At 41.9% G+C, this 27,120-nt stretch overlaps 1 protein-coding gene across 1 annotated transcript in view; it reads right to left on the bottom strand.

Annotated features, from left to right (window-relative positions):
* Positions 1-27,120, bottom strand: part of PIEZO2 (piezo type mechanosensitive ion channel component 2) — a 331,944-nt gene that overhangs the window by 29,820 nt on the left and 275,004 nt on the right. The window contains exons 32-40 of the mRNA XM_089894937.1: positions 26,046-26,167; positions 24,914-24,985; positions 20,655-20,761; positions 19,312-19,410; positions 15,653-15,767; positions 10,857-10,916; positions 6,910-7,076; positions 5,784-5,950; positions 1,876-2,043 (exon numbers count right to left, since the gene is read on the bottom strand). Coding sequence (XP_089751063.1) covers positions 1,876-2,043; positions 5,784-5,950; positions 6,910-7,076; positions 10,857-10,916; positions 15,653-15,767; positions 19,312-19,410; positions 20,655-20,761; positions 24,914-24,985; positions 26,046-26,167 — 1,077 coding nt within the window. The remainder of the gene's footprint in view (positions 1-1,875; positions 2,044-5,783; positions 5,951-6,909; positions 7,077-10,856; positions 10,917-15,652; positions 15,768-19,311; positions 19,411-20,654; positions 20,762-24,913; positions 24,986-26,045; positions 26,168-27,120) is intronic.

Below are 27,120 nucleotides of genomic sequence, written 5' to 3'. Positions count from 1 at the left end.
CATCCTTTGCCTTTTCTCACTGGTGCCTCTTACATCTGACTGAGTGCTTACCACCTCCCCACCGCCTGGCATGTGGAAGCCCCGCCCACCACTGTCTGCCCTGAGGGTCTCTCCCCAGGGCTGAGTCTCCAGCTCGGGCTGCCCTCCTGCTCTCTCTCCTCCCAACAGCTTTCCGCTACCAGCTCCCCTTCCAGCTTCCTTTTTCATGAGCTCCTCTGCCATTATCTTCACTCTACTTTTGCTTCCTTCTCTTCTCTTTTGCATCCCTCCCGTCCTTCTAACTTTCCCTGCCAGGTCTGTGCAGGAAAAGCTGGAAATGAAATACAGCAGAGAGCCGTGAAATTCAAAGCGTGCTTTCTATACTGTCTACCTCGACACACCCAGCCCTGAAGGGGAGGGGGCAAAAGTCATCTAGAGGTGCAGAGTCTGCTGGGTGTAGAGCGATAATCTGTTAGACTCTGAGAAGGTGCTGCTATCTGAACGGCACGTGTGCGCAGCTGGGGACATAAACACTGAGATGCTCAAATGCGCAGACTGTACCCATTCTCTTGTCACGGACACTGGAGCACACATATGAATGAATGAATGCGTTTGGCTGAGCCCTGAGACTGAAGAACCACATTTGTATGAGCTCTTGATCCTAACTCAGGGGTCTTCAGCGTCCCCAGGGCTTTGGTTCTAAGCGTGCACATCAGTTAGAAGGCTGTCGGAACACCAAGACAGCCAGCCTTTGGCTAAGACTTACCTTGATTAGACATGGCCGTGAAACTGACTGATCACCCCACTGAGTTTTCAGACCACTGGAGCCAGCCCCACACCAGGTCTAACTTCCAGTGGGACCGTAAACGACCACAGGCACGCTCTCTGTGGTTTTAAATGAGGTCTGGCCCCAAAGGGATTCAGCAAATCCTGGTACATTCAGGAATCAACAGAGTGGAATGGCATAGCATGTGCCAGCCAGAAGACATCTCAAATGGCCATGGCATTCCCAGAAACACCAGGCACCAGCCTCCTGCAGCTCTGAACTGAGATACATAGCTGCCGGCAACAAGGACTTAACACCCCCCTGATTTGCCAACGTTGACATTAGTTTTGGATTGGGTTATCTGGGTAGGTTGTTTGGTGTCGGGATAAGCACAATGCCGCTCATGCTTCTGTGCTCCTGCTGACTTTTCAAAGGCAATTCAAAAAAGAGCTTGTGGCTTTTACGCAAGTAATTTCATTTCTCAATGATTATTGTTTTATCATAGGATTTAATGAGAAAACTTAAGCCCAAAGTAATCGCTTCCAAACCAAACAAGTTAAGGTCTACAAAGGTGATATATTCTACTGCACAATAATATTCTTTTTAAAAAACCAATGGTAAAATATATCCTGACTTTTATGTTAATTATGCGTATAAAACGTGGACAGATTCATTCTGTATCAACCAAATGTGACTACATATGGGATTTGGGGATTTTTTTTTCCCTACTTCATGGATCTTTGGATGACATCGTGAGAAAAAGTTTCCTGCCCTTCCTGACCCATTTCTCCCTGTGAGGACCACCTACCTGAGCCCTCAACCAAGGAGGAAACATGCTTGTTCCTTTGGAAATAAAAAGTGTGAAATACTTACAAAATGAAGGACAATGTTTATAGTAGGATTTTTAAGAAACTCCTAACAGACAAAAACCAAAGAGCAGTTAGTTTAATAGAATGCTGTCCTGGGAACGACCAGTTGTATCCCAGGAAGGGCAGTGGTTATGCTTTGGTTAGTCATGCACATTCTTAAAATAAAAATTAACAAAAACACACAGGTCACAAGAACTCATTTGTGCAATGACCCAGGGGGGAGGTGACACGGTTACGGACAACGCATGCACGTGTGAGCACCTGGAGGCTAAGCTGGTGCTCTCAGCCGACGAAGAGGACACATCCATGCTGAGCATTTTACGGAGCCCGGGCCGAGCGCGCTCGCTCGTTTTAGGAACAGTTTCTGGTCCATCTAAATCATCAAGGGTGGACTGCCTTGAGAACAGCATGGTTGCTTCCGTGTAGCAGCTAGCAGCGCAAACAGTCACAGAGATACAGTGTTAAAACAGCACTGGAACAGGAGTCACACACGGTCAGCGACCCAGACACCGCCATGCAGCAAACCACACGCCACTCCAGCACCACGGACAGCGACCACCGCAGCGGGGCCTCCAGGACAGAAAAGGGAAGATAAAACACAGCAGTACTGGGCTGAAAAGAATATAACAGCTGATAAATGAGGAAATGTCGCTCTCTGGGTGGGACAGGGAACTAGAATAAAGACAAGTCCCGACCTCTCTCTCACAGAGCAGAATTCATAGTTTTACAACTGAGTTTTTTTTTTTGATGAAAGGAAACATGTTTTATTCACAGCCCCCCGCCCAATTCTGAGTTCATTGAGAGCATTTTGTAGCCAAACTGGTTACACAGAAATATCTGCTCATGTAAAGTCTATATAAAAATGTCATTTTTTTTTTTTTTAAACACAGTCTCCAAAGGGAAAGAGGGAAGCTCAGGACTGACCACAACAAACTGAATTTTCCATCCCATTTTCTGAGTGATATTCAGTTGAACCAAACTAGATGGCTTGGAGAAGAGATGCTGGTTTGATATGCAACTGGATATAAACCAACATCAAAAAAATGAAACAAAATGGTAAAAGGCAACAACAAAGGAAATCCAGCAGTGGCAGGGCCATTTTGTCTGTTAACTGTTCATTGAGCCTAATGAATGGTTTTCTTCAGATCACGTTTTAGGTGTTGGCGGATGTCATGAGGGCGAGAGCCCATCGGCTGAAATCCTCAGCTCCTGTCACCTGACAATCAGGGAGGAAGGGTGGCAGAGTTAGGGCTGAGCTGCTACTGGGTGATCACAGTACTGGAGATGCAGCCAACAGAGCTCAGACAGAGGTGTGACTGCAGTTCATATGCAGAGTTTAATCCCAGAGAGGGACACTCCCCCCAAAGTGCCTGACACAGAGGCTCCTGGGGCGCTAATCTTCAGCTTGAGCATGAGTGACCCGGCTGACCCTTGTGATACTGGACGGCTGATTTCCTGAATAAACGTCACATGTGGCTGCACTAGGGGACCTGCTGTGTGTTGGCTGCACAGTCAGACGCCCACAGTCAGTGACCATGGGGCAGAAATGGAAACCATTCAGGACAATGGAGCTACCACTGGGCTCCCCTGTGGGAGTAGGGAATTCGAGGTTCTCATGGAACCATTAAAGGGTTTCAGGTTCCTGGAGTTATAGCTCCCCCACCAAGCCCCGAGTGCTCTGGAGGGGCCACCCTGACTGCACGTTACAGCCATATGGCCAACACGGGGGTCGGGCAATGAGAGGGGGGAACACGCAGGCAACCAAACAGTCTCTAATAAGGATTTTAAAAAAATGACATTGACTCCTTTAGATGTCAACCCGTCCTGGACAAAAAGAGGAGATGATGGGGAGATGAACTAGGAACGCAGTGGACGAGCACAGTGGGCCTGGGCCTGGGTCTCCACGCCGACCGACACTGGCTGCCTGCTGGGTTTTAGATAAAGCGCTTCCCCTCTTCGGGGTCGGTTTCATCATTTATGAGATGATGGAACTGGATCTGTGAGCTTCTGTGTCATTTCCTATTTTCAGAGGTGGATCCCATGGCCTTTTGGGAGTTGGCAGCAGAAAGATGCTGTGCGCCCTCACCTGCTCGATTTTCTGCACGGGTATCATTGCTCTGACCCCAAAGTCCTATTAACCTTGTTAATTCTTAGGTGAGTTGTACTGTCACATCAGCCCACTTTCGGACCCCACACAACCCCAGACTATTGGGTTATTTGCAGTGGACCAATTTGTCATCCAAGCCAGGACAGTTTTAAAAGTGAAAGGGAAGAGGAGAAGCTTCACAATAACAGATGACAAATCTAATCAGACAATGTCTTCATCGAGATACCCCAGGGGCACACAGCACACATTTCAAATGATAACCACTCTGGTCATATCTAGGAATGTTCCTTAGAATGTCACCGTTTCCTGACGGAACTTAAACTAATTTATTTCCTGGGAAGGTAGAGGATATCCGATTTCATAAAACAACGATTTTTTTAAAAAGCGCTATTTTACAACTGGATTTGAAGGAAATCGGGACGATTCCAATAAGTCAAAGGGAATACAAACTCCTTTGTTAGGTTCCCACCCTGACCCCCTCTACTGTCTGCCAGAGGGAAAAGCGGGTGAGATGGGGTGAGTAGGAAGGCTCCACGCAGGCTGGGTCCTCGGAAAGGGGCCGGGCCCCATGGAGCGTGTGTGTCCCCATGTCCCCACCAGGGTTGACACTACCCTGCCGCAGGGCACAGGTGTCGGAGAGCAAGCTTCCATGCTGGGAGTCCCTCCCAGAGAAGGTCACTGCCTCCCCAGCAATCGGCAAGGCTTCCTGTGGACTCTAATGCAGACACATGATTTGAAAGTTTCCTAAACAAAGAAACTGGAAGCTCTGCTCAGCCTTTAAGGAAAGGGCAAATATGTTCACTCAGCTACTAATGACATAATGAACCTATTGTGTCTCCCTTTTCTTTAGGTTACAAATAAAGAGTAAAAGAACATTAAAAAGTAATTTTAAAGGTATTGGCTTCCTACTAGTAAATGTATTGACGGATTGACCATTTAAAAACGTTTGGAATACTTTGACAGTCTTTGTTAAAAAGCAGTCGATGGATTTAAAAATCTCCTGCCTCACCGTTTTTGACTATGGGTGCAGCTTTATGTTTGTCACCTTGGATCAGATTTAAAGGCAGTTACTTGATTTTATTTTGGCCAGTCTTTATTTTCTTTTTCTTCTTCAACCTCCTAAAGTTGTGATTTACAGTACTTAGTTACTTTCTTAATTGACCACATTCTCAGTGGTTACACAGCTGAAAGTTACTAATAAGTAACTTTCAGGAATAACGAATCATGTATGTTTATTTTATGAACAACTGATTTTCAGTTTACTTTCTAATTTTCTCTTTGATTCATTTGGTTCAGAGTTTGGTTCTGGAACCACTATTCTTAAGCCAGGCTCACATATAATATTCTGGAGGCCCGTGAAACCCCTGAAGTTCTACATAAAAAATTTGTAATTATGTGTGGTTTCCCCCTTTGGGAAATAGTCTATAGCCTCATGAAATTTCAGAAGAGGCTCATGTCTCTGTCAAATGGGGATGATAACAGTACATCTCGAAGGGTCTTTTAAGGATAAAGTGAAGAAACCCATGCACAGTGTTTAGTGCAGCCCCAGGTGAAGGGTCAGCGCAGGTGCCTGTGTGAAGTAAGGCTGTGACCACACAATGCGGAAGATGGGGGCAGACAGAACCACGTCTCAAATTTCTAAAATTACGAACCATAAAGTAACGTTTCTGAAAGGAAAAAGATCAAGGATGGCAATAGATAGTAGAAGATTCTAGAACAGAAGATTCTTTCTGGAGCAGCATTTTAAAGGCATTAAAGAGGCAGCTCTTGATACAATTCGTCATTTTGTGATGTGGAAGGCTCGTCCATCTGACTTGACTCCAGCTTGGAAATCCCGGTCCTGTGGCTGTGAATCATACAGCTCCTGCTAATAATTATTATTGATTCCTGCTTCTATCTGCCCGGTCCAGGGACAGGCAATGCTCTGCTTGGCTGTGGCCACAGAGACAGCCCGGAATGGCTGGGCACCCCGCATGATTCTGATCAATCTGCACCTCACCCATCATTTCTCACCTCTGTTACCTTTGTCAAAAGCAACACCATCGTGGAGCACGTGACGTACCTGGAGATGCTGTCGTGGGAATCTAAGCTGTCCATCCTATGAGCTGTCTGTATACCTGCGGTGGCGCCAGGACGGTCATCAATGGTGTCCAGTCCCGACTCTCTGGAAAGGTTCATGATGTGGTTCTGATAGTACATGTGGATGCTCTCCCGGGTCGGGACATTGCCCTGCAAAGAAGGAGACATTGTCACGGTCCTCACGAAGCACTAGGCCTGTGCAGCTGCCTGGCACTGCTCAATACGGACAACCCTCCACCATCATGCACACCTTGAATAGGATGAAAAGCCAAGCTAGTCAAGCTGGGGATCGACATTAACTCATTGAATTAATGGTGCCCGATGTGACTGGGTCATGCTGAACAGAAACCCGTTCTCATTTATGGGTGAAGATGGTCAAATGTACAAACTTTCTGTTATAAGATAAATAAATCCTGGGGACGCAATGTACAGCATGGGGACTATAGTTAACAATACTGTATTGCATATTGGAAAGTTACTGAGAGAATAGATCTTCAAAGTCCTCATCACAAGAAAAAAATTTATAACAAGGTGTGGTGATGGATGCTAACTAGACTTTCTGTGGTGATCATTTCACAATATATACAAATACCAAATTATTATGTTGTAAACCTGAAATTAATATGTTATATGTCACTTACATCTCCAAAACTAAAATTAAAATATTGAAAAAGAAAGCCCTTCTTATATGTAGATAATTTTGCTAAGTCAGAGTAACTTTTCCAGCAATGAACGATTGTTTTCAAATGTAATCTGTAAACCATCCATGGCTGTATTTTGTGGCTCTGCATATATCCTAATTTTCCCTATGAGAAGTTTCACATCAAACTTGCCAGACTATACAACATGCCCCTTCATGAGACACGACAGAGCCTGCGCAGCTGCAAACGGTGGTGATGGCGGGGGACAGAAAGGACCCACTGGCCGAGATCCGGGGACTGTGTGAGTGTGTGTGTGGTGTCTGATTATTTTCGTTCTGAGCATGGAACAGACTTAAATATACAAAAAAGCAAAGGGGTTATGTAAAGACTGTCTAGAGAGAACGGATTTTGTCTGATCCTACTTGGGGCTCTGTATACTGACTTTCAGAATCATGCCAGTAGTGCTACCTTTTTAATCTCTCTGGTCAGCATGCACCTCTCGATCCTCAGGACGGTGGAGATGTCGATGTGCTCCCTGGAGATGGAGTTCAGCCACGTTGTGAAACTGTCCACGGTCGCCAGAAACAGGACCCAGGTGAACTTCAGAATATTAAATATCCTCTTGATGATATTATCTAGGAGGAAGAAGAGAACACGATTTAAAGGGACATCGTGCCCTCAGCCGCGGTGCTGTGTGTGGTATTTTACCAAAGGCAGCCCTGGTTTTGCCCTCGTCCCCAACATGGAGTGACAGGGGCGTCGTGGGGACCGCAGGCTAGGAAGCCGTGGGGGGACCTTTCCACACCTGCTGCGGAAGCACCAAAACCAAACGCGGATAGAGTTTTTTTTAATAAATTCCAGGGACTTAATGCTTTTTTTTTATTTTGAAGATGTTGGGGATAGGAGTTTATTAATTAATTTATTTATTTTTGCTGTGTTGGGTCTTCATTTCTGTATGAGGGCTTTCTCTAGTTGTGGCAAACGGGGGCCACTCTTCATCGTGGTGCGTGGGCCTTATCACTATCGCGGCCTCTCGTTGCAGAGCACAGGCTCCAGACGCGCAGGGTCAGTAGTTGTGGCTCATGGGCCTAGTTGCTCCGCGGCATGTGGGATCCTCCCAGACCTGGGCTTGAACCCGTGTCCCCTGCATTAGCAGGCAGATTCTCAACCACTGCACCACCAGGGAAGCCCGCGGATAGAGTTTTTAACCTTGGGTCAAAGCATCAGTCAGAATAGGTCTGTATGCAGTTAACAGGTTTGATTAAAAGTAGAGATTGTGCTCAAAGATATTTGTTACTGACGCAGGGACAGAAACAGTCTGTATCTATCCAGGTAACTGGGTCCTTTAACACTTTTCCTGTATGTTTCTTCTTTTCTTAAGTAACAATTGTCGTGGGAAACAATTCTGTTGGCTCAGAAGACTCTGATGCTTCTCACTGCAGCTGGATTGCAGCTAAACCACCTCAAAGGTATTCTGTAGGGAATTCAGTCCACACACTAAGGGTCTATCTAAACCACTGACTTATCTTGTCCATATGTGTTTAATGACATCAAGCTGTGCTAACTACAAAATTTTCCCCGGGGGTTGTGGGTGGGGGTCAGTCCTCTCCAAAACACAGGAGCCCCGAGATTCCCGATGACCCTGGGCTGCCTTTCTCATCTCAGCTGTGACTGGGGACCCGCCTGGGAGGCCGCGTGTGACAAGCTCCACTCGGGGTCCCACCGTGTCCCTGATGTCGTGCCTCTCCGGCACCCCCAGAATTCAATGTGAACTCTGGGTCACGGCTGTGACGTAACTTATTTTAGGTCAGAATCAAAATAAAAGAGGGAAGATGCCATATTAACCGTCTGTCTCACTCATTGCTTCTCGTAAATCGGTGCTTTTACAACTGGTATACAAGGAACGCTTCAAGACACATCACCAAATCACCATCCATGTGTACATTTTTTTACTTTGGCTTTTTAAAAAATTAGTTTTATTAGCTATTTCAAACACTGACTGCAATAAAGGGAATACTTAGTGAACAGGACAATGAATTAAGAATTGCCTTATTGTTTAAAAAAAAAAATCAAAGCACCACCACCAAGACCCTCAATAAGAAAAACAACCTGTATCCTTCACTCTTCCTCTCACCAGAAAAAGGAAATCAGATTCAAGTGTCATAGTAAGATCGTAATGAATTTATGATTAATGATGATCGTTTGGAATGGTTGTAGTTTAAGGTCACTAATACAGCAGGTAGAAAAAGACAAAATTCTCTGACATGAGCTTTTCTGTGCGGGGGGCTCATTTTCTGGATGGGGCCGTACAGTACACATTTCCAGCTCTGCAGCCTTGCTGTCTCTGGTCATCTCGGCTGTGCTGGTGTGAAAGCAGCTGTAGACAGTGGGTGGATCGTTTATCAATGGGCAAGCCTGGGTTACCAAACTTTAATGACGGACACTGACACTTGAATCCCATAGTTTTCATATGTCATTAAATACTCTTCTTCTTTTGATTTTTTTCCAGCCATGAAACATGGTAAAAGTCATTCTTAGCTAACAAGCCACAGAAGAACAGGTGGCAGGTGGGATTTAGCCCAGAAGTGGTAGAGTCTTGCAACCTCTAGCCCAGGTGTAGGGCCCACCCCTGGTCACTGTCCTCTCTCTACTTTAGAGACTGAAACATGAACCAGAGTTTGACTTTGTCATGGAAAAAAATTATTTGTGCATTTGGGTGGCCTAGGAGAAAGGCAGAACTTCTCTCAGGTGAAATTTTGCTCTTTCCAAAGGAAATCCATCCAAGGGAAGCTTAGCTAGAGTGTGGGCTCCGCACATGGTCCAGGTGGGTCAGGGAGACACAAGGAAGCGGTAGACGGTGCTACCTACTGAGGTCACAGGAACCTTGGAGCTGCTAGCTGGGACTCTGGAAAAGGAGCTGGGGGAACCATGTAGTGAGAAGGGGCCTTGAGCCTCCGGGTCAAGCAGGCCCAGAGGAACCAGCCAAGAGAGCCCCACCTGGCAGATACTGACTGCCCACAGCCTCTTCGTGTAGACATCAAAGGCAAGTTCGACCCCTGGAGGCTGAAGGACTAAACTTGATAAACTTTAGCAGCATCTTAGTATTTTTGACGACCTATTTTTTTTCATATATTCACAATTATTTTGTTAGAAGCTGTGAAGATAAGCCTAATTATTTTGCGGTTTTGCTTATGGTGTTACTATGTTGGAGCCCTGTGTAACATAACGTGCACTTTACCCACTGGGGTGATCATAGACTCACATGGGAAATTAGGATTCTTATTCTTGTTTATTTTTTAACCATAGAGGCCAGAGGGCATAGTTGTTAAGAGCACAAACTCTGGATTCTGAGTCCTTGGATCCAAATCCCAACTCTACCCAAGTGGTTGTGTAGATTTGGAGAAGTGGGCTAATTTTTCTCTGCCTCAGTTTCTTCTTGGTTAAATGGGGAAGAGGGTTTTGAGGGGGTTGAACAAGTCGATGCGTGTAAAGCTCATGGAAAAGTGCCTGGCAAAGGAGCTGTGCCGTGCAAAGCGTGATAAAGCTTTGCAGCAATAAAGGGGTATGTGGTCCCACAGACACATGAGCCGGTTACCTGGACGTGGAGGCCAGGTTCAAGGATTGTGCCTCCGAGGGCTTGGAGGGCATTCAGGAAGCCTCATTTCATGTCAGCAGATGGCATCCTTGGATGTATTTGTGTCCAGAGCAAAAGAGCCTGAAAACCTTGCCTGCTGCTAAGTGATGCTTACAGGAATGCCAGCCCCATGAGAGACGAAGCAGCGTCTGTGGAGCCAAGAGGCACCTGGGTTCATTGCATTTGGAGGCTTTTGTTTCTCCTCTTTTTTTTCCTGATGGAGAAATCTTCCTCCCAATTGTGGACTCCGTGAAGCCCAAACGGCACCGTGACCAGGCTAGGGGTTAGAAGACACCGGTTCTGTCCCCCACAGTGTGGAGTCCTGAGGAAACGCAGAGGGGTTTGGTTTTCTTCCCTAAGACGAGGAGGTTGGCCCAAGCCTGGAGGCCCGCTCAGTTCCGCAGTTACTTACTTCTCACTTCACTCCTTTTCCATGTACTTTAAATTAATTGTCAATATTTTTTGTGCCTCTACTCTGATGGCTTCCCTGGGACATTTACAAGTTGCTCTCCAAACTCCCTTTCATAGGTACTTGGATAAAGGAATTTACAAGCCGACTCTAATCCAACATTTCATCCCACAGTGTAAAGGTCAGGTCTACTTTTTGGAGTCCCTTTGCAATTTCACTAGAGATGAGATTTCAAGGGACACTGATTATTAAGTCACAGTCCAGCAAAAGGATTTAATTCATTGTTTTCAGGCAGCCTTCCATTACGTACTATCTGGGCAAGAAACAAATTCCAATCTCGCCCCCCGCCGATGGGAGCCTTTATTTTGTTACCTGGTCCATCAGACTTCTTCCTGATCGGTTCATCCTCCCGGTCTTCCCACTCCACAGGACCTGCCAAGATTGTTCGAGAAACACGGGTTACATCCTTTTAGGGTAAATTAATGCCAACACTACTCTTCTGGATTCAAAGGAATTTTATAATGAAGTCTAGGACATTCTGCCGATTTGAAGAGCTCCTGGGGAAAAGTCATAAGAATTCTGAGCTTTCAGATTCTCTTCACTCCACTCCAGAATGAGAATCATGGAACTGGGGGTGGGTAAACTACAGTCCTCTGGCCAAATCTTTCCTGCTTCCTGTTGTTAAATGGCCTGTGAGTTCAACTATTTTTAATAGTTGAAAAAAGTCTGAAGAACAGTAATATCTTGTGCATATGAAACTTACATGAAATTCAAATTTTACTGGAACGCAGCTACACCCATTTGTGGACATACCGTCCAAGGCTGCTCTCATCCCAAGATGGCAGGGTTGAGTTGCAGCAGGAGTTTACAGCCTGCAAAACTTACAATATTTACCATCCGGCCCTTTACAGAAAAAGTGTGCTGACTCCTGTTACACGCTGTGAAGTTGTAATTTTGAACACCTTGGGGTAATGTTATAAATTTTAGTGGGTCACCCTTAAAATGACATCACAGAGTTTCATTTTATTTCTTAGCCTCTTCTTTTAAGGCTGAGGTTGTCAGATATAGCAAATGAGAATATAGGACACCCAGTTAAATTTAAATTTAAGATAAATAACACATTTTTTTTTTTTTTGCGGTACGCGGGCCCCTTGCTGTTGTGGCCTCTCCCGTCGTGGAGCACAGGCTCCGGACGCGCAGGCTCAGCGGCCATGGCTCACGGGCCCAGCCGCTCCGCGGCATGTGGGATCCCCCCGGACCGGGGCACGAACCCGCGTCCCCTGCATCGGCAGGCGGACTCTCAACCACTGCGCCACCAGGGAAGCCCCCACACATCATTTTTTAGTGTAAGTAAATGCCATGCAATATGTCCAAATTATACTGAAGCTTAAAGATTATTTGTTGTTTTTCTAAAAAATTCAACTAGAACCGGGGTTCATGTATTTTATCTGGTAACTCTATGAAAGACGGTTCACAACCTGACTCCAGTTAATCTTCCCAAACTTATTTTCTACTGTGCTCTTTTCTGCTGCTCTGTTTCACATCCCGTCTTTAGTAGCTAAGCTGACCTGTTCTTTAGTTTTCATGCATGAACTTGCTTTCTTCTGCCAGGCTCTGCTCAAAGACTATCTTTTGCACGAAGTACTGTATTCCTTTGCACTCTAGGTCATAAGTCACCTTTTGTCCTCTGGTCCCACACTATTCTATGTATGCTTATTTTTTAAATGAAACCTTGCAGTTTCTATGTCAACAGGGATTTTTTCCCCTATATTTGTGTTCCCTACTGGTTAAGGTGGAGGGGTCTGGAGCCAGGACACCTGCTATGAATTCCAGACCCACCACTCACCGGCTGGCTGTAACCAGGGCAGGCTCCTTCACTCTTTGGGACCTCACATCCCCAAGTGTAGGGCAGGGAGTGAGGGGCGAGTGAGTTATTGCACAGAAAGCACAAAGGCAGCTGGCACTCTGGAAGGACAGGTGCTACTTGTTTCATCTGCCGACGAAGAAGGGATGATCCCTTGTATCAAGAAGGTGCTGAATAAATATTTATTAAAGAAATAAACATTGATTTCTGTCCCTATATCTTTGAATTATTGCTGTCCTAGATTTGTAGGTAAACGATGGTGCATCTACGCATGAAATAATCTTCATGATACAGACTAATGAGATATTAACAAGGTGACTAAAGATTTTTTAGAATTGGCCCAATAATTTTGGAAGAACAAATGTCTGAGAATAGCAAATACAATTTTGAAAAAAGGAGCATAGTGAGGGAAGTTTGCAACACTAAATATTAAAACTAACTCTAGCTACTGGACTCAAAAATATAAGACAGTGGCCCACATCTAGACAGTAGGATACTGGATCAGAATACAGAGTCCAGAAACATACCTAAGAGCCATACCACAAATGGGAGCTTAATATTGAGAAAAGGAGCATTTAACTTCAATAGAAAAAGGAAGACATTACCGAACAGGTTTATCATAATAGAGCTCTACTTCACAGAATAAAAAATTCAAAAGGTAAATAAAATTAAGAGGAAATATAAGAAAACATTTGCATAAAATTGGAGGGGAAGACTTCCTTAAACAAGATGAAAACATAGAAATTGCAAAAAGAAATTCGGACCTATTTGACATCACAAAAAATTAAACATTGCTTAGAAAATATATACCATAAACTAAATCAAAAGATAAGCATTGGATTGGAAAAAAGATACTTGTAACACATAAAAAAGGATAATATCCCTAACATATAAATATTTCCTAAATTAATAAAGACAAACAACCCAATAGAATGATAGTATGGAACATGATAAACGTTTTAAATCTCAGATTTGAAAGTAAAAAATACCAAGAAAATATGAAATAAAAAATGCTCAATCTCATTAGTTAGGAAAATTCAAATGAAAATAAAAGCCGTTTGTCATCCTTGAGAAAGACACACAATAAAAAGAGTAATAATAGCCTATGGGATAAGGCTACAGGGGAATAGACACTCCTGCACCTTGTACATAGGAGTATAAATTTCTAAAACCTTTCGGGAAAATATTTATTAAAGCACCCACTTTAACCCAGAAATCCCACTTTTGATCATCTATTTTGTGGAAAGTGTGTGTTCTTTCTGACTTTTTGCCATGCATTTAAATACACACACACACGACTATATGTGAACTTCTGTGCAAGGATATCTATGACAGCATTCTTAATCGTGGCAAAATCTGGAAGCAAACCTTATGTCCATTAGTGATGGAAGAGTTGGATAAATTATGCATATCCATATTATAGAACATTTTGCAGCTATTAAAAAAGGATGATATAGCTTTATAAATGCTTAATTGGAGAAGTGTTCGTGATACATTGCCGATGAACGCACAGGAGAATTTGGACGGCATGGACTCATTTCTGAAACAAAGGAAACACTGCCTGTACATCACAGGAAAGGGGCGGAAGAGAGCACAACCAATGCAGGGATTTGGTGCCTTAGGGTAGCTTTCAAGGCCAGACTGTGCATCCACTTCTTTATTGCTTGACTCGCTACATTGCCTGTGTCTTAATTTTGCCTTTTTTAAACCAATAAACTAAACTAAAATAAAAGCTACCAGGAGGTAGCAGCGACCAGAGTGGTCAAAAAGGAGAACGGCTTTGCAATTAGAGTTCCATTAGAAATTATGTTTTCCTTTTCTTTTCTTTTTTTGAATACATTTTAAATTTCACAAAGAATCTATATATACATTTTCTTTGTAAAGAGCTAAAATATAACAAGGCTAAAGTTCCCTTGAATCCTACCCCTTAATCTCAGTCTCTCCCCACCCTCTGCCAGAGGTCACCACTGTAATTAACTTGCTAAGTATTCTTCCTGATCTTCCTCTGGCATTTATACACGACTATATGTACCCATTAAAAATGCAAAATATTGTCTGGAGGCACTCTGGTTTCCTTTGTTTCATAAATGGTTTCATAATGTGCATGCCAGTTTGCAACATAATGCTTTTCATTTAACAATACGTCAGGAATTGTTCTCCAAGTCAGTTCAAAGTAGCCCATATCATTTTTTAAATTACTAAGTCGTATGCCATAATACATTGGTAACATAATTTACTTGATTCTTCTTCTTTACGTGGGCATTCAGGATGTTTCCAAATTTTTGTTAGTTATAAATAATGTTTGATGAATATTCTTAGACACGTGTGCTTGTGCTCATGTGCAAATATTGATTCAAGTTAAGCCATACACCTGGAGGTGGGACAGATCTCTGGTAGGAGACACACATTTAAAATTTTCATGGATACTGACGTCTGCTCTTCAAAGTGGATATGCTGCTTTAGAACACCACAAATATGTATGCTCCCACTAGCTCCAAACAGCGATACTATCAAATGTTTAGGTTCTCGCCAATCCAATAGGTTAAAAAAACAGTATGTCAAAATATTTAGTTTGTGTTTCTTGTACTGCTACTGAAATTGAGCTCCTTTTGGCCATTTCTATTTTCTGATCTCGAATTGTTTTTCACATCCGTTCATTCATTGGGTTGAATTTTTCTTTTACTGATTTTTAGAAGTTCTTAATATATCCGGAACACTAGTCTTTAGTCTGATATATAATGAAAATATTTTTCCTGATTGCCCCACTTGCTCTTTAACTTTGCTTTTGGTGTGTTTTACTGTCGTTTGGAATTCTTTTCCCCCTTAGAGATGTGTTCCTATCATATGTTTTCAAATGAATCGGTATAATGTTGAATATGGCACTGGTGGCTATGTTCCATTCTGATTCCTGACTACACTTTAATTGTGCTTTCCCTTTTTTTCTTGATCAAATTTCCATAGGTTCATCTTTATCATTAGTTTTTTCCAAGAACAGCTTTTCACTTAATAATCAGGTTGTGTCTTATATTTCTTTTCTATGACTTAATATCCACCTAAAAATTATTATTTTCCTTCTACTTTCTTTAGGTTTATATTTCTTCTCTCTCTCTTCTCACTTCATAAAATGCACCTTAACTTAAATTCATGTTTTACTTTATTCCAAGACCTGAGTAATTAAGGGTAAGTAAAACTCTTTGCACTCTTTAGAAGTCAAGAATTTCATTCCTCCCAAGCTTGTCCTTTGCGGTTCCTCATTTGTGTTCAAGGTCACAGAAGCAGGGGTGCTGCCGCATTCATCACTTACCGTCCCCAGATCCTTTTCTCCTTCTTTTCTGTTCTTCTCTTGCAGACCTTTTTTTCTCTTTGCGCCTCTGTCGGAGTGCTGTTTTAGGGTCAGTAATCCAGGCTTGATAAACAAACTGAAGGGAGAAAGTGCCATTATTTTCTGGATTTTTAATAAGCTGAATTAAAAGAAAAGGGACCAATACCAAGCTTCCTGACCTTCAGAATCTTGTTTTTCTCTGAACACAAAGTAAACTTCTCTTTCACATATCCCTCAATACACTGAGCTGACCTGTGCTATTTCCATTATCATGAAATAAAATGTGAAAACAGATGTTGTAGGCATATATTTTGTTCGGTATCAGACAATCATGAAATACTTTGGGTCTACAAACCACCATTTCTCCCACATCCGCACATCCCACCACCATTTGTGACACTTAGTTCCTGATCCTATTGCATTATACACGCTAGGAACAAGCTGGAAGCCTGGCTAAGTGTCATTCGTTTTCTCCCGGCACAAATAAACTTTGAGTTAAACCCAAAACATCTTTTGTTCATTTACTTTGGGAAAATACTTTTGCATGTTTGATACTCTCTCTTCTTTTTTCTGTTTTTTTTTTTTTTTTTTTGGCCGTGCCACTCGGCTTGCAGGATCTTAGTTCCCCAACCAGGGATCGAACCTGTGTCCCCTGCAGTGGAAGCATGGAGCCATAACCACTGGACCACCAGGGAATTCCCAATACTCTCTCTTGTGAATAACAGCTACTACCAGCAACTTGAGAAAGGGCTTTGTAGATTGATTAGCATTTGGAGAGGAAAAATAATGTGATATGAAGGTTAAGGGGTTATTCCAGAATGGTACAGAAGGAAAACTGGGGTGCCTCTGGTTGCCTTTTGTCATTTTCGTTCAATAGCTAAAAACAGTTGCATTAATACAGTACAACCAATAACCGTAACAGAGCAATTGTGAACAGCCCGCCCACCAACAGTATCCCAAGTCATGCAGAAGGAACAGAAAGAAAACCCTGATACGCAAAGTCAGCCATCCACAACCTCGAAGCCGAGCAGCATGCTCTGCGTGCACCCACACACACCTGGTCTCAGGGAAGCTGGGTTTTCTATTATGAAGATAAAGTTAAAGGAGTGTTTCCTGGGGGCGCTTGAAAACCCAGACACTTTCATTTTATTCTATATTATTTTCAGATTTCTGAAATCTTTGAAAAACAGAGTGTAAGCAAACCACTGGCATTGTAAAAATAAAGAGGGATTCAACTTTTCCATACATGGAAATGTAAAGGTCATGGGTTACTAAGACAGAACATTTCCTTTTTCTTCACAGGTAGAAATCTGAATCTTACGGGCAATTCACACACATGTAAGATCTGTACAGTTTCTGAATAAGAAACACAGGAGGCCAAAAATTATCCTATTTTATGCCAAAAACATATTTTGGAAAGTGAGAAGAACTGGAATTTGAAGGAGAAGCACCAAAAAAAGGGATTTACGGTCGATGTTTATTGAGCGTGTTAATTGGGAATTCTATTAAGAGTATCTCTGAGGTTTAGGATGTTAATAGGCAAACTTGCTTCGGCAAAATATTGATTTTTAAAAAAACTCTGAACTGCTAAACTCGAGAAATTTTCAGGCTTAACAGATACATATGGTGACATTTCCTTAAAAAAAGTGTTATTATGATACTGGTTTTAGATAAAGCAAGAATGCCAAAGTAGAAAATAAGAAAGTGATTCAGGATTTGTGAATGTATTAGGTGCACAAGTCTTTTGCTCTGAAGAAAAATGAAGCCTCTGGGAGGGAGGGTGGGAAGGAGAGAGCAGGGTGGGTTCAGGACAGAACTGAAGGAGTCTCGTAGAAACGGCTCGGGCCACTCAGATGTTGCCTTATTGGAAAGGCATTCCTGGTGCTACATGTGGTCCTTAAATGATTGATCCTGTTGGTGCTTTCTCATTGAGATGAGAGTTTGGATCATGCAAATAAGGGGAAAGGAGGGACGGAGAGACTATTATGACAAGTCCTCATTTGTAGGTAAATGATCTCTATGTCGATGTTTGGAAATACAAATATTTTACAGTTCCAGGAACATCGGACAGAGGATCAGGCCAACTGTTTCAGGAAAAAGTTGATAATGAAGGAGGAAGAGGAAACATCCCAATTCTTACAGAGTTGAGACACTAAGTTTCGTTCTGAAACATCTCAGTTCTGAAGTCACAGAGGTAACTATCACCCACTGTCATGGTGTCTCTGGAGAACAGACACACGCACACTGATGCTAAGGAGAAAAACACATGAAAATGTGCATAAATGACGTCCGGCTTCTCCAGCTGCTACTGCCACTGGCCCAACTTCATCTCAGACTCTCCCCTGAGTGATTTCACTGTAAATGTTAGGGAAATGGGATTCCTTTGACCGAAAACTTCTTATGCAAAATACATTTAATTTTTGAAACAGGAGAGAACTTTATGGAAGTGTAGATCTTTAACTGAAATTGGTTGTTTTCTAAAATGTTCTTTAATTCAGTTGTGATCCAGACCTTTCTTTTTGTTGCCAGTAACAAAATTTTTTTGTTTTTACAGTAAGATGGGGGATAATCACATTGCAGTCTTCCACATAAATTCTTAAATATGAATGGAGAGACTCATAGTGCCGTCATAAAAGGGGAGAGGAAAAGAAACCCAGGGAAGTGGCAACAGGGAATATTAAACTAAGAGTCAGAATCCTGGCATTTTAAAAAGGGAAGGAGCCCAGAGGTCGAGATCCTGCTACTCAAGGCAAACCAGCATTTACACTTCACCTGGGAGCTTGAGAAAAACATAGAATTTCAGGTCCCACTGGACCTGCTGAATCTAAATAGCCTGCACTTAAATAAGACCCCCAGGTGAAAGGCGAGAAGCAAAGGTCTCCCTCGCTATCTAAACCCGGGAGGAACATTTTATTAGTTCAAGTGCTTACTCCAGATTAAGGCAGGAGAAATGGCTTTCTATAAAGTACAAGAATAGCGATTCATTGTTTATGATTTCCAGTAACTTAGTGGCCACAGCATAGGTAGCCGGATGCTTTCTGTGGTGCAGTGGGTGAATTAACAAATAACTGTAACAGTTTATCCAGCAGCCTCCCTGACGACATGGAGTGTGGCGGCTGCATAGACCATCCACGGCAGCTCAGCCCAGTGAAGAGAGATGCTGAACGCAGGGCAGAAGATGCCAGAAGAGTCCAGTTTAGGAAGATGGAGGCTTAAAAGGGAGCCAGAAAGGAGATGGAGCAAAATGAGTCTTTTATTACTGATTCCTAATTTTACCAGCTTTCTGAGAAAAATGATCATACTTTGACACATCATATCTGATGCATGCAACCAGATGTGACCTTTTAACACGAGATGTGACTTAGGCGAAACTACGAGAAGGGGAGAAATTAGATCTGTATCTGCATTTTCTCTTTCTATTTTTTTAATCGGCTCTGATGTCCACCGAAAAACACATAATAAGAAATTTGTCTTCTCAGAACAGTTTTTGGAAGTTTGCCTAATGTTTTAAATTCTTCTAATTCCTTCATCATACAATGTATAGAACAGGGAAAACACAGATGTGGAGCAATGGGATCTGCTCGTCTAAAGGTCTACAGAGCGGAGGGCCACACACCACACATCAGTAAAACATCAAATACCTTTGCAGCTCTGATTAAATACTGAAGAATAGTTTTGGGAAGTTTAATGACAGACTTTGGCAAGGCTAAAATGGCTGACGCAAACTTCCCAATAGCTCTCTACAAAGAAGGACAAAGCAAGAGTAATTAGTAGAAAAAAACCAAAAACTGATCATTTAATATATGACATTGGTATGAGTTTGTCTCTATAATTACATCGACTAAGTTAAAACGTGCTCATCACTGAATGTGGAATCAAATATACCCTGCTTGTAGGTTAGGAATAAAGAAAATAGCCTATCGTTCATGTAATCTGTAAAAATGGTGAAGATGGTCATGTTCTCTCCTCTGCTGCATGATGCGTGATGGTTAGAAGAAAACTCGTTGGAATAAAAATAAACAAGTCAAGTTATTAGTATTCGATAAGCCAGCTACAGACATGCACATAGACACTGTCATCGAGAAACACACACAGGAGGCAATGGGGCCGGTGACAAAGCCTCAAAGCAAGGTGTCCCGGTGAATAATTTAGTTCTTCAATTTCACTGGGAAGACAGGGGTGGCGATAACCTGCCAGCTTGGGAAGACCTGGCCAGCAAGCTGACAATGGCCTTCTCATGGACACATCATGAGCCTGGATGGACGTCCTTCTGTGTGCCCTGTAGTCTAACAAATGGGAAAGAAGAGTCCTATATACGGCCTTTGTAACAGAAATCTTTACCAAGTTTTCATCCCATAGGTAACTCTACTGACAAACCCACAACTTTAACAAGCACTATACATTCACTGGATACACGATACTAGGCTGGTGAGTCATATCACCAAGAATGATACAGCAGGCTCTGAAAAAGAAAGGCAGTTAAGCTGAGAACGTCAAAACTGGGCTGGAGGTTTTCATGATTTTAATACATTCTAAAATCTTTAGCAATACAAACGGAACTGATTTTCAAAATTTGAAGTAACACTGAAATGACCGTTTATTTTCACAACAAAGCAGGGATTTTATTTTCATGGTCAACTATTTCACCTATGGAACGAGAAGTCCACTCAAACAATTCAAAGCAGTGCCAGCAAAAGAAAGTTCACCCAAGGAAGCCTTATTTTTGATAGAGCATCAGAATTTTCTATGCAAATGAACGAAGCCCTGGCTGGACCAGTGCTCTTGCAGGAACTCTTGCAGTAATGATGGCAACGCTGACAGCAAGCAGCAGGATGGGACACACTACTTCAGATGTAAATCAGATGCTTCTGGGAGCTACAACATATGAACACGGCAGAAGAAATCTAGGCCTGCAATCAAGGTCTGTCAAAAAGAAAAACTCTTCAACTAGCAAAGACTGTGATTCCCTCATCCCCGTAATTACCTGGAAAGCTGACCTTCGTGGAGGCTCTTCATCCTCCTTTTTTAATTCTTCCTCTTCCTCCTCTTCACTGTCCGTTTCAAACAAATAGTAATCTCCACTCCTGACCACTAAGCAAAACAAAATATTTACTTATTTCTTGGAAGAGATATGAGATAACTGGGGGCGTATGAATGAAATGCCCCCAAAGACACACAAGTTTTCCTTCAAAGGACCACAGCAAGAGACGTTGGTGGGGTGGAGGAAACAGGAGATGAGGGGGTGCTATGTGGTCTGCAGAGCACCAGGCCTCGTCCAGGCCTCCGAGGAGACCTGGCCGCTGCTGCATTCATCTGGTGTCTTCTTCCTTTTTCATAGCAAATTTTACACAGATGCACCAGATCAACTCTGCAGCAACCGCTTTTGTTACCAAGATGGCCAAAGGCCTGAAAACTATTATCAGCACTTTGGGGCCTTTAGGCAAGGCCAAAGTGAAGCAGAGGCTTTGCTGTTGTCGGAATGGGTCCCAACTGCTGTAGCAAAGCTAATCAGGATGATTCAGGAGCAAGAATCAGTGTCACCAGCCTTCTCCTTCACTTTATACTGTGCAGACATGGGGCCGTAACACAGATGGCAAGACATTTGAAAGAGTTTTTTAAAAAAATCACACATTGTCATGAGGAGCAAATGGGCAGGTAACATCAGAAAAAGAGCACCACCACCACACTCTGGCTGTTTCTATGCCTAGAATGGGACAGATGGAGGTCCGGCAGAGAGGGTCCACACAGTTTAGCGCTGTGAGGCTTCTGGTCAACCAGGAGCCCTCAGTCACTTACTGAAATTTGAGGAGAACTGTGCCGACCATAAGACCCAAAGCACAAACAGTACGGATCGTCCTTGCCTTGCCTGACATTGTCCCTACCAGGACATACTGCTGTCTTAAGCACGGGAGCAGAGAGAGCTGAAATGTTCACAGAGTTAAAGAAGTTGGAGAATGGAATCTTTATCAATTTGATCATTACTTTATCAGAGAAAAGAGACCCAGCATGTGCATTTCTGATGCTACAAGAACTGTACCATCATTGCAGGAAAACATATTCATATTTTCAAGTTATATTTGTGTTTTCAAATGCTGAGGTGTCTTTTGGATGACATCACGTGATGTCTTTATTTATCTTTTGGACTTCTCTGTTGTAAGGTCATGGGGAACCTTGGCTTGTTGAAAATTAGTTGCTTGAATATCACTAAACACAACAGTGAATAATTTTGCCCAGATTTCAGACAAATCTGAAGCCTCCATCGTGAAGATGCAGTGTGAATGAATTGGGCCTTATATCCTTGAACAGAAGCACTGTAATTTGTTATTTTTATTTTGAAGAAAGAACCAGGCCCAGAGGACTGGGCCTAAGCCTGAGGAAATAAACGCAATTCAAAATAAGGTAAGAATAAGCAAGAACAAACCAAAGTCACAGCATTCTGTTGGACAGTGAGGGTGACCATGAAAGTAATGCTTCAGATAAGCTCAGAGATTTGAGGGAAAGTCACATGGGCTTGACGTCACGTGGTCATTTGGTAAAAACCAAGATTTCCAATATTGAACATTTTACCCTCATTATAGCCTCTAAAATCAACAATAGCTTCAATTGTATTCAATCATACCTTCAATAACTTTTTTTCATGTGGATACTGAGTCCAAACATTTTTCATCACAGTCATAACACTGATTTTTATGATTTGAAAAATGGTGCCAATTTGTATGTGACAAGTACAATTAACACATCAAAAAAAGAAGGAAGTATTTTAAAAGTCTCCAATTCCTTTATAAATTGTTACTGAAATAAAACTAGGAAATAGAGAATATTTTCTGAAGTTCTATCTGCTCATAACAAGTAGAGCAGCTCTTATATACACGTTTCTGGGCTCTGATAGCTATCCTGCCCCAGCCTGGGTCCATATATGTACCACGAATGCTGATGCTGACGGCTGAGTGTGAAAATGACTCTTAAAATCCCACCACCTGTATCCCAAAGGAACTTGGCCCTTTATCTCAGATATTTGACAATAAAGTGACGCTTGGCACTGACTTAGGCTGTACAGAATTGACACGGAGACCCACTACACGAGGATGGAAGGTATCATTGAACAGCAATGATGCAATGGTTTGTGTGCACATAGATGTGGAACTGAGAGGGTGTCCCCTACAGACCATGTTAAGCATCTCAGATGCTTACCCATAATATGAACAACGTAACAGCATTATTACGTCGTCAATGGGTTTACACAAGGGCACTCCAAAGACACTTATTCTTACACTTGCCACCTCTAAGGAATATTTAAAAGCCCAGTGACTCAAGAGAGATCAGAAAAAGGGCTTTCAATAAAGTGCTTCCAGGCAAGTTCTGGAAATCGTCACAGTCTACAAAATAAACCTCATGTCAATTCCTTTCCTTTCCTCACCAGCTTGTAAAAAGGAATATGTTTTGTAGAAAAATTTTAACGCCACGGTCAGACTCTGATTCCAAACTATGAGTGGCACACATCCCAGCATTATTGCACTGGAAGTCTTGTAACAGGCACGGGTAGTGTAATACCAGCCTTCAAGAACTTGATATAATGAGGGTGAAATGAATCAGAAAATCTAAAGTCAATAACCTTCAGAAGAAGTTCTTTCAAGGATAACCAACTCATAAGGTGATGATCAAAGACCATATCCAATTCCTTCCAAAATGCAATGTTTACATGAGCAAAGGAAAGAACCACAACGATTGCAGTAGGAATGTAATCCTGGACGAAAGGACAAAACGTCAGTATGACACCATTTTGAAATGGATAGGTCTCTCTAAATTAGCAAAGGGCCCTTTAAAACAGAAAGATCGGCACAGTTTACTTGTGACTTGATAGAGATCGGCACACAGCTCCTGCACTACGAGATTGTTAGCAGGACTGACACGCCAGTGGACCATACGAGTCACACGGAATTTCAACTTGAATCTTTGTCTTTGAGCAGCAAATAAAGTGAAACTCTTTAGAACTCATGGATTTTTTTTTATACCATAATGCTAAAATTCAATATTTGGGATTACATTTGATTACATCCAGGTATCCTGAGCAAATTTTGAGTATCACTTCCTCAAATGGGCTTGTTGATTTTAGGAAATTATTTCTTGGGTGAAAGGCCAATACCAGATCTAAATGACAGTAAGAATTAGGTGAGGGAAAGGATTCTGATCTATGTGATTTTCTAGTGATTCTGAATATCACCCTGCTGATGTTACGGACCTTGGTGATATTACTTGTATGATTACATTAGCTACAGTAATCGAGACATAATATAAGACGCAAACGGCTGAAGACATTTTGAGTAATTTGCAAGATAATTAATAATTATTCAATATTCTAACAAATTCAAGGAGGGCCAGATTGAAATGGATCATTCCATTAGAATACCATTGCCAATAGTGAGTGCTGTGTCCTTTGCCAAGCGGAGCAGATAAAGCCACTGAGTTCCACGATTCCTCATCCATTTTTTTTTTTTTCTTGTGATCAGCAGGGTAATGCTCCAATTCTGTGTGGCTATGAAGCTCTGCTTTTCCAAAACCATCTTCTGACTTTGCTCTGAATTGGTCCTGGCTGAGCTGCGGGTGCCTCTGAGGCCAGCCACATGTTGGGCATTGAATTTAGAGTGTAGTTTTAGAGCTGTTTTGAAACTGGGAAGGAGGCAGCGTGAGAAAGTAAATGTGTTTTAAGGTGTCCTCATCTTTATGTTTAATAAATTGCCCAGAAATTTTACATGCAAATGGAATCAAAGCTCTGGGAATGGGGCGGGGTGGGGGGAGGGCATTGGTGCTCGTTGGCATTCACGTCAAGTACCTTACAAAGAGGGTCACGGACACTCCGAATAGAGCGGTTCTCCTTAAAGCAGAGTCCCAGGAAAAGCTGAAACTCATTTTTAAGAAGGGTTTTCAGCCATGAAACAAATACATCTCAGCAGAACTCTGGACCTCAGAATTGGATAACACAGTAATTAATCCCTCTTCCCTTTCTGAGCCTGTAAGTGGTACTTGGGAGCATGTAAGCCACAAGGTAACCAGCTGATTGCTCTGGACGACTCCATCTGTCGGGCTCAGAGACCCACAGAGATCACATTTCCTACCCTCTGACCCCTATCAAGTCACAAGCGTCAAACCATGCATGGGACACACAGGTCATGGGGACGCCTGAATTCTGGTCAAGGATATAAGGGTTAGAATCGATGAAATTGTAAGAGGATCAAGAAAACCTACTGGAAGCATGATCAACCCAAGGCCGCCACCACTGCTTTTTTTTGCCCTTGGCTTTCTGTTTGTCTGCTTCTCCTAAAATAAAATATGTCCAAATATTAATTCTTAGAAAGTGAGAAAACAAACTTTGAAAACCACGCTTTAACAACTCAATTGTTAAAATCTAGACAAGTTGCAAAAGTACATCAGAAGTCAGGAAAAGAAACTCTACTGAATCTGAAAAGTTTACAGGGGTCAGCAGCCGGTTTCACAAGGTAAATACTCAGTATTCTATTAACGTAACGCCACGTTTTCACTTTCTCTCTAGGAATTGAGGGCATATGAAGAAATATAATAATGAAGGGGTTATCTGTCAAAGATGCATCTCACAGTAAATTTTCCATGGAATTAACAGAAAAGAAGCATCACCCAAATATTATAGAACAATTTAGTGGCAAATAATTTGTTAAAATGCATAATTCCAATAACCAGAAATTTCTCTTGTCATCATTTTAATGCATGGCTGGAAAAACATAAATTTACTGTTGATAAATAGATATTATGCACTGGCAGAATACCATGCATTGTTTCTCCATTCCCTTCAAACAGAAAACCACCAAGCAAACATCTTTAAAAAGAGCTTTTAAACTTAATTGGATATAACAAATCTATAATTAGATATAATAAATATGTATTTCATCTTAAGTTTCATTGGAACAGACCATAATTGAATGATATCTTAACTACTATTATTCAGAGACCTACATATTTAATTTTTGTATAAAATTTATAGAAATCAAAGGCAACAGTAGACTGCATAGCTTAAATATCTTCCCTAAAGGAACAAATGAAGCAAACTCATCCTATTTTCTTCAGAATCACACGTCCGTGAAACAGAAACAGAAGCTAGGTTATATTAAAGTCGTCTTGCTGAACTGGGGGATACTTGTAAAGTCATAGACTCATTAAATATGTACTTTATGAAACAAACAAACACATCCCACTCACAATGGGAACATAAAACTTGCTGAGTTAAAAAGATACATTGATAAACCTGGCAGAAGGAAAAGTAACATTATTTCACAGCCCTACCCAATATCATGCTTTTACTCAACATCAAGGTACTCTGGGCTAAGAAGGAAATGTTTCAACATACTTTCATCATCCTCTTCAGAGAGTTTTTGGATGTCCTGGCCTTCCCCTGACTCCTGAGTCAAGCTCAGCATCCTCTCCTTACCCTTTTTGTATTTCTGTTGCCTGGCCTTGATGCGATCCATCCTGTACAACAAAACAGCAGCAGCAATGCCAAGAACACACCCATAGTTACCTGTACACTTTTATGCAAACAGCTAAAATCATGGACAAAGTGGTCAACATTTGGGACTTGTGGATGCTTACTTATTAGCGACACGTCTCCTTGGTTTGTTTTTTTTTTCCCATGTTATTTTGCACTACACAGGTGCTAGCTCAGTCATACGATCAATAGTAATTATGCTAAATACTTTAAGTCCACTTATACCTTATACCAAAGCCATTCTGAACACAGCAAATTATGAAATATAAATCCTTTATTCTCCCAGGTTTTGCATTATCTTTTGAGATACTGTCTGCCTCACATAGTTGTCGTGAAGGTCAGGTGAAAAGATGTATGCGCGTGAGAACTGTTTTGTAAATAGGAAGTTGCTCCTCAAATGTTCTCGAGTATTCTATCAGACCCTACGACTCTTTTCCCTGTCAAATCTAATCTCTTACTGGATCTGGAAAAATGCTGAATTGCAGCTTTTTGTCTGTTTATTCAGGAAGTCTATTCAGAAACCGCAATGCTGAGCTTTTTCTCCCACATCTGCCCTCATGAAAGGTTTCATTTCTTAATTTAGTTTCTTAAAATTCTGAATGTATTGCCCAAGTTTTTAAACTGATTTAAGTGACATTTCTGTTTTGGGCAGCTTAAATAATATTTGTCTTTTGCAATGATCACTGCCTTCATTCTTTTTTATTCTGACCTCTCACTTGAGAGGATGCATTCTTAAACAAATGGAAATATCCAGTGACATGAATTATAGTAACAGGTCTCACTTACGGGAAATTCGGAACACATGCTACATGTGGGTTCAAATTTGTTATTTCTCTACACCTGATTTAGATAGCTAGAAACAACAATGGTAATAGTTATACCATACTGTATTTTCATTATATATAGTTTTACATAACTCATATCTTTGATTGTGAAA

The sequence above is a fragment of the Delphinapterus leucas genome, chromosome 14 (genome assembly GCF_059928025.1).
Source record: "Delphinapterus leucas isolate spDelLeu-1000000601 "Yukka" chromosome 14, BTC_Dleu_Yukka2, whole genome shotgun sequence".
Classification (NCBI taxonomy): domain Eukaryota; kingdom Metazoa; phylum Chordata; class Mammalia; order Artiodactyla; family Monodontidae; genus Delphinapterus; species Delphinapterus leucas.
This window is presented reverse-complemented; position numbering and strand designations above follow the sequence as displayed.